The sequence below is a fragment of the Lepidochelys kempii genome, chromosome 15 (assembly GCF_965140285.1).
Source record: "Lepidochelys kempii isolate rLepKem1 chromosome 15, rLepKem1.hap1, whole genome shotgun sequence".
NCBI classification, from domain to species: domain Eukaryota; kingdom Metazoa; phylum Chordata; order Testudines; family Cheloniidae; genus Lepidochelys; species Lepidochelys kempii.
Window position 1 is genome coordinate 27,270,793 of NC_136394.1, and position 10,125 is coordinate 27,280,917.

Genomic DNA, 10,125 nt, shown 5'->3' on the forward strand with positions numbered 1-10,125 from the left:
CTGAAAACCAGCAGCTTTGTCGAAGTCTGAATCCTTGGGAGAAAATCTATTTTATATAATAGGAAATGTAACCATTAATAAGCATAGATCTACAATTGCATTTTATGTTTTGTTTTATATGTGTAACCAATTGTTGTTTCTACTCATTCTCTCTGTGCTGTTGTAAAGGACCTGATCCACAGCTGTGTTAGTCAAACTGTGGGTACACTCTCTCTTTGGGGAAAGCTTAGTTGGTAATTATTGTGAGTGTCCAGGCACAAGAGGTGGATACTGCAGGGAGCCCTCCCAAGACTCAAGGGTTCATGTGTACCTAGCACTTCACTGTAAAGAGAGGATGAGGTGTGGGGAGACCTGGAAGTCAGTACATGCAGGGCCAAAGGCTACTGGTTTCAGGGAGCTTAACCACATCAGGCATAGACAACACTGCTTCATGCTAAGGGCAAGTAGTGGCAAGGTGCCTCACAAACTGGAGCACCCCTGGGGAGCATCACAAGCATATCAGGGGAGCTGAGGTGAATTTATATCCCAATTAAAAAAAAGAAAAGGAGTACTTGTGGCACCTTAGAGACTAACCAATCTAATAAATTGGTTAGTCTCTAAGGTGCCACAAGTACTCCTTTTCTTTTTGCGAATACAGACTAACACGGCTGTTACTCTGAAACCTATCCCAATTAAGTCAGTTTTCTGCCCAAGGCCAGATCTAGTTCTCAAACTCTGTAGCAACATTTTTAGTAACTTCAACAGCAGAAAGAAGATCAGTGTAATAGCCAAGTAGGAGGCCATTTTTGGGGGGTGGGACAGGAAAGAGTGGAACTTTCTAAATGCTTAACACAAACTTATCATTTGCGGACTGCTTATCAACAGATTTAAGAGTTACAAGAACACACTGAAGTCTTGTCTACACTAGGGAAGTTTTGCAAGAGCTTCCCAGCATAGCTAACACAAGTTCAGCATCACAGTGTTGTGCAATATTGGGAGTTCTTGTGCACCTGGACTGCCAGCTGCTGCTGACATTTTAAGCATTACGAAAAGGAGTACTTGTGGCACCTTAGAGACTAACCAATTTATTTGAGCATGAGCTTTCGTGAGCTACAGCTCACTTCATCGGCTGCATACCGTGGAAACTGCAGCAGACTTTATATACACACAGAGAACATGAAACAATACCTCCTCCCACCCCACTGTCCTGCTGGTAATAGCTTATCTAAAGTGATCATCAAGTTGGGCCATTTCCAGCACAAATCCAGATTTTCTCACCCTCCACCCCCCCACACACAAACTCACTCTCCTGATGGTAATAGCCCATCCAAAGTGACCACTCTCCCTACAATGTGCATGATAATCAAGGTGGGCCATTTCCAGCACAAATCCAGGTTCTCTCACCCCCCCACCCCCATACACACACAAACTCACTCTCCTGCTGGTAATAGCTCATCCAAAGTGACCACTCTCCCTACAATGTGCATGGTAATCAAGGTGGTCCATGTCCAGCACAAATCCAGGCTCTCTCACCCCCCCCCTTTTTTTTCCCAGGGACACACACACACAAACTCACTCTCCTGCTGGCAATAGCTCATCCAAACTGACCACTCTCCAAGTTTAAATCCAAGTTTAACCAGAACATCGGGGGGGGGGGGTAGGAAAAAACAAGGGGAAATAGGCTACCTTGCATAATGACTTAGCCACTCCCAGTCTCTATTTAAGCCTAAATTAATAGTATCCAATTTGCAAATGAATTCCAATTCAGCAGTTTCTCGCTGGAGTCTGGATCTGAAGTTTTTTTGTTTTAAGATAGCGACCTTCATGTCTGTGATTGCGTGACCAGAGAGATTGAAGTGTTCTCCGACTGGTTTATGAATGTTATAATTCTTGACATCTGATTTGTGTCCATTTATTCTTTTACGTAGAGACTGTCCAGTTTGACCAATGTAAATGGCAGAGGGGCATTGCTGGCACATGATGGCATATATCACATTGGTGGATGTGCAGGTGAACAAGCCTCTGATAGTGTGGCTGATGTTATTAGGCCCTGTGATGGTGTCCCCTGAATAAATATGTGGGCACAGTTGGCAACGGGCTTTGTTGCAAGGATAGGTTCCTGGGTTAGTGGTTCTGTTGTGTGGTATGTGGTTGTTGGTGAGTATTTGCTTCAGGTTGGTGGGCTGTCTGTAGGCAAGGGACTGGCCTGTCTCCCAAGATTTGTGAGAGTGTTGGGTCATCCTTTAGGATAGGTTGTAGATCCTTAATAATGTGTTGGAGGGGTTTTAGTTGGGGGCTGAAGGTGATGGCTAGTGGCGTTCTGTTATTTTCTTTGTTAGGCCTGTCCTGTAGTAGGTAACTTCTGGGAACTCTTCTGGCTCTATCAATCTGTTTCTTTACTTCCGCAGGTGGGTATTGTAGTTGTAAGAAAGCTTGACAGAGATCTTGTAGGTGTTTGTCTCTGTCTGAGGGGTTGGAGCAAATGCGGTTGTATCGCAGAGCTTGGCTGTAGACTATGGATCGTGTGGTGTGGTCAGGGTGAAAGCTGGAGGCATGTAGGTAGGAATAGCGGTCAGTAGGTTTCCGGTATAGGGTGGTGTTTATGTGACCATTGTTTATTAGCACTGTAGTGTCCAGGAAGTGGATCTCTTGTGTGGACTAGACCAGGCTGAGGTTGATGGTGGGACGGAAGTTGTTGAAATCATGGTGGAATTCCTCAAGGGCTTCTTTTCCATGGGTCCAGATGATGAAGATGTCATCAATATAGCGCAAGTAGAGTAGGGGCTTTAGGGGACGAGAGCTGAGGAAGCTTTGTTCTAAATCAGCCATAAAAATGTTGGCATACTGTGGGGCCATGCAGGTACCCATAGCAGTGCCGCTGATCTGAAGGTATACATTGTCCCCAAATGTAAAATAGTTATGAGTAAGGACAAAGTCACAAAGTTCAGCCACCAGGTTAGCCGTGACATTATCGAGGATAGTGTTCTTGACAGCTTGTAGTCCATCTTTGTGTGGAATGTTGGTGTAGAGGGCTTCTACATCCATAGTGGCCAGGATGGTGTTATCAGGAAGATCACCGATGGATTGAAGTTTCCTCAGGAAGTCAGTGGTGTCTCGAAGGTAGCTGGGAGTGCTGGTAGCGTATAAAGTCTGCTGCAGTTTCCACGGTATGCATCCGATGAAGTGAGCTGTAGCTCACAAAAGCTCATGCTCAAATAAATTGGTTAGTCTCTAAGGTGCCACAACTACTCCTTTTCTTTTTGCGAATACAGACTAACACGGCTGTTACTCTGAAACCTGTCATTTTAAGCATTGTCATCTATCCCTGCACAGAACAGATCTAATTGACCCGGTATTTAAAATGCTGTCACCTGTCTACATTAAGGCTCCCAATATTGCTAACAAGTGCAGATGAACTAGTGTAAACAGTGGGATATTTTTGCAAAGTTTTGCCAGCATAGACAAGGCTTAATCTTTGGCTACTGTGTTCAGTTTTGCTTCTTGTTTCCTTGCACAGAATTGACAGAACAGTATTCTTCCTTCAGGCAGCCACACTCATGCCTTGGGTATGCAAGGAAAGTTACATATTGTTCACAAGTGTCAACAAAAAGAAAAGGAGTACTTGTGGCACTTTAGCAACTAACCAATTTATTTGAGCATAAGCTTTCGTGAGCTACAGCTCACTTCATCGGATACATACTGTGAAACTTTCCACAGTATGTATCCGATGAAGTGAGCTGTAGCTCACGAAAGCTTATGCTCAAATCAATTGGTTAGTCGCTAAGGTGCCACAAGTACTCCTTTTCTTTTTGCGAATACAGACTAACGCGGCTGTTACTCTGAAAAGTGTCAACAGTGGGTGTGGCCGAACATGCATCTAACTGTAAGCACAGGCCAACAAATCATGTTCAACACCATTACAGAAACTGTGTTTAAGAAAAAGACCAAATAAAAGCTTTTTTTGCTGAAGAGGTATGAATCGTGTTTCCAAAGGGCTACATTCAAGCAGTATTTAAGAGTTCTGCTGACATATCCATTATCCATCAGACCGCTAGAAGCCATATTCCCTGACATACCTACAAAGAAACTGTATTTTATTGATAAGACAATATTTGTTTAGCTCATTCATATATTAAGTAATAATGTTACACCTAAAAGTTATAGGCCCATGAATTAATTTTTATTTATTAAAAAACAAAACACACCACACAACCACTAACCTCCCTGGATTACACTCAGTGTACGGAACTAGGCACACCATTGGTGCGATCCAGGAAAAGTTTCTCTGAATAATGTCTTCAGAAACAAAATAATCCTTTTAACATTGCCTTCTATGCCCTTCAGGCATCAGATACAGAACACATTCCCGTTCTCATGGACCAAAACAGCTTTGACATTATCTTGATAATTTTTGCAGATCATCCATAGTTTGCTTTCTCTTGGGCCTTTTTCCTGCCCAGAAAAAGGTCTTACACTAAGTGGGGTTTTTTTAACCTACTTACAGTATGTATGTTACAGTGTAAAAAAGAAAATGGAGAGGGGGACTACCTTGTAACTAGACAGACTGCTGCCACATTCATTTTCAAGGACAGTACTATTCACTAAAGTTCTAACCAATTACACTACATTCTCCCAAGACCTAGATTTTAAGCAGAGGAAATAGTTGCCCAATTTGAATTTTACAGTGGACAGTAATGCCCTGCTCTGGGCCAGCATGAAATTGGCAGCCATGAAATTGGCAATGATCACATGAGATCTATGGATAGCAGCAGCATGCAATGGAAATACTCATGAAGGTACCAGAAACAGAGGTCAGGGATAGTAATAGAAATTGGCTTCTTTTCTCCAAGAAAATCCCAAAGAAGAAAACAGTGAAGAGGAGTCTCTAAATTGGTGAATTTGTTCTCCCTTCCAGTCAGGGTCACAGAGTATGGCTGCAAAGTTAACAGATACCTATCAGTTCTTGGTTAACAGGAAAGATAAAGCCTCAAGAACACCCTTTACCAGCTGCTGCAAGATGAGTGTGACATGACTTTTCATTAGGGGTTTGTCCTGGATCTTGATATAAAAGATTGGTATATACTTAGTAGTCTCTGATTTCTAGGTAACTAATTTTTTCAAGCTTTGAACTACACAGCACACACGAAACAGAGTCACCAGCATTTTTGTATTTGAACAGTTCTATGCTAAAACAAACAACAAAACTATCTGAACTTTTAGCTATTAAAAACAGGAAAAAAGCATGTAGCCTCTTTGATGTTAGTCAACTCTTTTTTGACCCAAGAAAGAATAAATCCCAAGTACCGATGCACATTTTCCACTGAATGGGAGTGGTTCCACACCCACACTCAGCCCACTCAGGCTTGCTCTTCATAAACTTAAAGTTTATTTAAAACTACTCTGCCAAAGTATCTGGCAGACTTTTGTCACTGAGTGACTAATAAGAAAAATCAAATCTAAATGGAAAAAAGATTTTACATTTATCCTTCAACTACAAACAGTCCAAATATATTTATATAGGCCATGCCTACACTACAGACCTTAGAGCTGCACAGCTGCGCTGCTGTAAGGTCTCCTGTGTAGCCACTCTATGCCAACAAGCAAGAGCGCTCCCAATGGCACAATTAAACCACCCCCAACAAGCACTGGTGCTTCTGTCAGTGGAACTTGTCAGTTAGGGGTGTGTTTTTTATCCCAAACCCCTGACCGACCAATGTTTTACCAACAAAATTGCTAGTATTCCACTCTACTATAATACTAAATGTACAAGGCTCTTCATTAAACAAATTAATGAGAAACTAGCCCTAAAGAGTTTCAAAACAGGAGACCAAATTAAAAAAAAGCAACACTTCAAATGCAAGAGGGTCTGGAGAAACAGAAAGAGTTTACAGAAGAGAATTTTAAGGAAAGAAAAGATGCCAAGTGGACAAGAGGTGGGAGGCCAAGACAAAAAAGGAGACAGGGTTGGGAGGAGCACAGATGGAAGAGAGTAGGTCAATACAAGTTACATAGGGCACAGAAAGCAGGGGTGAAGAGCTTCAGCTTACTACACTAAAAAAAGGGAAGGGATATTTGAGGATGGAGTGATGTCAGAAGAACAAGGGAATTTCAGCATCAATACTGAGAACAGATAGAGGGGTGGGGAAGAAGGGAGGCCAGAGATGGTGATTACAGTAGCTAAAATAAGACAAAATCCATATCTATCCATGAAGCAATGGCTGAAGCAGTAAAGGCCTTTTTTATTTTAGTTTTCACTAAAAAAAAAGTCAACAGGATCAGACAACTAACATAGTGAACACCAGCATCAATGGCATTGGATCTGAGACTAAAACAGGAAAACAACAAGTTAAGAATTCCTTGGACAGGTTATACATCTTCAAGTCAGCAGGCCTGATAATACATCCTAGAATACTTATGGAACTAGCTGAAGAGATTTCTAAGCCATTAGCAATTACCTCAGAGAACTCATTGAAGACAGGAGATACACCAGACGACTGAAAAAGGATAAATATTGTGCCTCTCTATAAAAAGGGAAATAAGGACAACCCAGCGAATTGTTTATCGGTCAGCTTAAGTTCAGTACCCAGAAAGATAATGAAACAAACAACAATCAAATCTGTAAGCACTTTGAAGCAAATAAGTTAATAAGTGACAGTCAACATGGATGTGTCAAGAAAAAATCCCGTCAAACCAACCTACCATCCTTCTTTGACAGGGTAACGATCCTTGTGGATGGGGCAAAGCAGTAGATATGATATATCTCAATTTTAAAGCTTTTGATACTGTCTCACATGACTGTCTCATAAACTAGAAAAATACAGATTAGATGAACCTGCTATAAGGTGGAGCACAACTAGCTGGAGAGGAGTTATCAATGGTTCATAGTCAAGCTGGAAGGGCATATCAAGTGGGGTCCTGCAGAGATCTGTCCTGGGTCTGGTCTATTCAATATCTTCATATATGATTTAGATACTAGCAGAGAGAGAGTACACGTATCAAGTTTGCAGATGATATCAAACTGGAAGGGACTGCAAGTGCTTTGAAAGACAGAATTGGAATTCACAATGATCTTGACAAACTGGAGAAATGGTCTGAATAGGATGAAATTCAATACAGACAAATGGAAAGTACTATACTTTGTACAAAAGTACAATCGATTACACAAATACAAAATGGGAAATGACTACCTAGGAAGTACCACCACAGGAAAGGAAAGGATCTGAAGATTATAGTGGATTACAAACTAAATATGTGTTAATGTAATACTGCTGCAAAAAAAAAAAAAAAGTGATAAAGATTCTGGGATGTATTAGCAGGAGTGTTGTAAACAAGACCCGAGAAGCAATTCTTCCATTCTACTCAGCATTGATAAGGCCTCAACTGGAGTACTGTGTCTAATTCTGGGTATTACACTTCAGGAAAGATGTGGACAAATTGGAGAAAGTCCAGAGGACAGCAACAAAAATTATTAAAGGTCTAGAAAACATGACCTACAAGGAAAGATTGAAAAAAATTGGGTTTGTTTAGTCTGGAGAAGAGAAGATCAAGAGGGGACCTGATAACAGTCTTCAAGCACATAAAATATTGTTATAAAAAGAAGGGTGATAAATTGTTCTCCTTAACCACTGAGGACAGGACAAGTAGTAATGGGCTTAAAATAAAACTCCCTAACTGTAAAGCTCTGGAACAAATTGTCTAGGGAGGTCATGAAATCTCCGTCATTGGAGCTTTTTAAGATCAGGTTAGACAAACACCTGCCAGGGATGGTCTAGATAATATTTAGTTATGCCTCAGTGCATAAGATCTATCAAGGTCCCTTCCAGTCCTATATTTCCATGATTTTAAGCAATATGGATTGAGACATAAGGATGAATTTTTATGTCATCTAGAATTATATTGGGTTCTAATGTTTGCAGAGCATAAAGTAATTTTGAAGTTATTGGTACATTTTAATGTTAGAAAAGCAATAAAAAGCCAAGATGGCTTCTTCTATAAATTCTATTAGTCTGCCAGTAATTTTCTGTTTCACTTTCCTATTTAATATATTTAGATTTTCTGTCTGACCCTGCAGCGAAGTTACAATCCTGTGTTTGTCATCATGTTGCCATGAAAATTAATGCAATGACAAACTCAGTATTGTAATTCTCTGCTGGGTTCAGCAGGAAGGCAAGATGGGCTGGGAAAAGAGCAGCACACAAATATGATAGGACGACCAAATATGCTACAAAAAAAATGAAGAGTGAGTAGATCCACTGTAAGTGGAAAGTGCCTCCTTCCTTTCACCTTCCCGCTCCCTCGCATGCACAGAGTCCACCTATCTGGGAAAAAAGTGCCCCAGGTGCTTCATTTCTGAGGAGACTAATCACTGAACATTCAGTCATCCATCAGCACTGGACATGTACTGAACTTTTAAAAACAGACAGACAACATGGGTCACAGGTACAGCTGTCTGACAGCTACTTTTAATGGGGTGAGGGGGAAAAACTCAGACCCAGTGGAAAAGATGCAGAGTACTGAACACACGGATCAGGTTCCCATGTCTCCTGGAGAGCCACAGCATCATCCACAGCTCCCTTAAAGGTGAACAGCAACATTGTTTCCTATCACCAAGTTATATATTTTTCTGAAATAATGTCTCAGTCATATTCAAGTAATCAAGTTACCACCGAAGCTCCACATTCTGAAGTACTACCAATATCACAAAGTCATGACATATTCCAACACCGGCCCATTATTATGGTCTAATCAAAAAAGGCTGAAACTCCACTGAGATCTTTTTAGTACTATAAAGTTATGGTGCAAAGCTGGTTCAATTGCTGAGAAGCTCAACCCCTGAGCTTTGATTACAATTAAATAAAATTCAACCTCAACGATGTCTGAGAAAGGTCACGCGCCTCCACAATATTACTACTTACACAGACAACAATTACCCAAACTTATTCACTGCTCGTGATGACATTTGAATCAGAAAAGTCTTGTGTATAGATCTAAACCGTACTGTGTAACCAAGGTAAACTGGGTGCTGAAAGTGAAATCTGACATTTGAAACCAGTCTCAATGTCACTTTGCCTTCCAACTGACAAGGGCATCCTGTGCATTGAAAATAGGAAGGGTCTGTTTCAATGACATTTTCTGTTCAAGTTATTAACACTGTTCAGTTTTAACCACTTCAGCAAAGAGAGCGGCATGAACCGTTGCCTTTCTGCTTTTCACACACATTAGGCCTTGCAATTACAGGTAACATACCAAAGACTGGGCCTAACCACCCAGCAGTCAGCCCACCACTTCTCCAAGGCCTTGTCTGGGATAGGAAGGGCAATCCGGGACTACCAGCCCCTCCATGGCTTGGCAAAGGCCTTTCCTTTGGACACTCACGGGGGGCCTGTTTTGGTGCCTGCGGTGCAGGCGGCCCCCACATGGCCTGTGCCAAAGGCGGCCCATTGCAGGCAGTGGGGAGGGAGGCCGGGCGCAGCCTGGGCACTTACCGAGCACATCGGCGGACCGGTGCCGGGCCACGAAGCAGGCGTCATCCCCGTAGCACATGCCTTTCTTGAGGATGCCCTTGCGGAAGTCCTTGCCGAAGCCGCAGCTGGCGGTCACCAGGCTGTAATCGCGGGAGTCGGTCTGCGAGAGCCCGCCCAGGACCGCCCGGGCCACCAGCCTGCCATAGGACAGCACCGAGAACATGGCGCGGGCCGCCCGGCAGCCGGCACGAGGGGAACCGCGGGCCGAGGCCACCTCAGCTGCAGCAGCCCGCCCCGGCTTCCCCCGCGGGCCCTGCCCTCGGCCAAGCCAGGCTTCCCGCTCGGCGCTGGCGCCCTGACCCCCGCGCCGCCCCCTGCGCTCCTCGGAGCCGGGTCCCCCTGCGGGGCACCCCGGAGCCTCTGCCGCCCCCCTCAGCCCCGGCTTTCCCTGGGATCCCCTCAGCGCCTGCCTCACAGCCGGCTCCCGCCCCGGCTCCGCCGCACCCCGGCCGGCCGGCTCCCCCCGCCGGCTCGCTCCGCCTCAGAGGCCTCTAGCCGCCGGCGCGCGGGTCGGTGGCTCGGTCAGAGCCGGCAGCGGTCGCTGCGCCGCCTCCGCCCCCAGCTGCGCTGCGTCGCCATCTTCAGCTCGCGCGCTTCAGGGGTCAGGCCCGGACGGCAACCG

The 10,125-nt window shown here is 43.9% G+C and overlaps 1 protein-coding gene across 2 annotated transcripts in view; it reads right to left on the minus strand.

Annotated features, from left to right (window-relative positions):
- Window positions 1-10,125, minus strand: part of PPTC7 (protein phosphatase targeting COQ7) — a 29,241-nt gene extending 19,116 nt beyond the window's left edge. The window contains exon 1 of one of the 2 annotated variants that reach the window (XM_073312407.2): window positions 9,465-10,121. In XM_073312407.2, coding sequence (XP_073168508.1) covers window positions 9,465-9,666 — 202 coding nt within the window. In that variant the 5' untranslated portion in view covers window positions 9,667-10,121. Of the gene's footprint in view, window positions 1-9,464 lie in introns of both variants that reach the window. The other variant, XM_073312408.2, reaches the window with a different exon arrangement.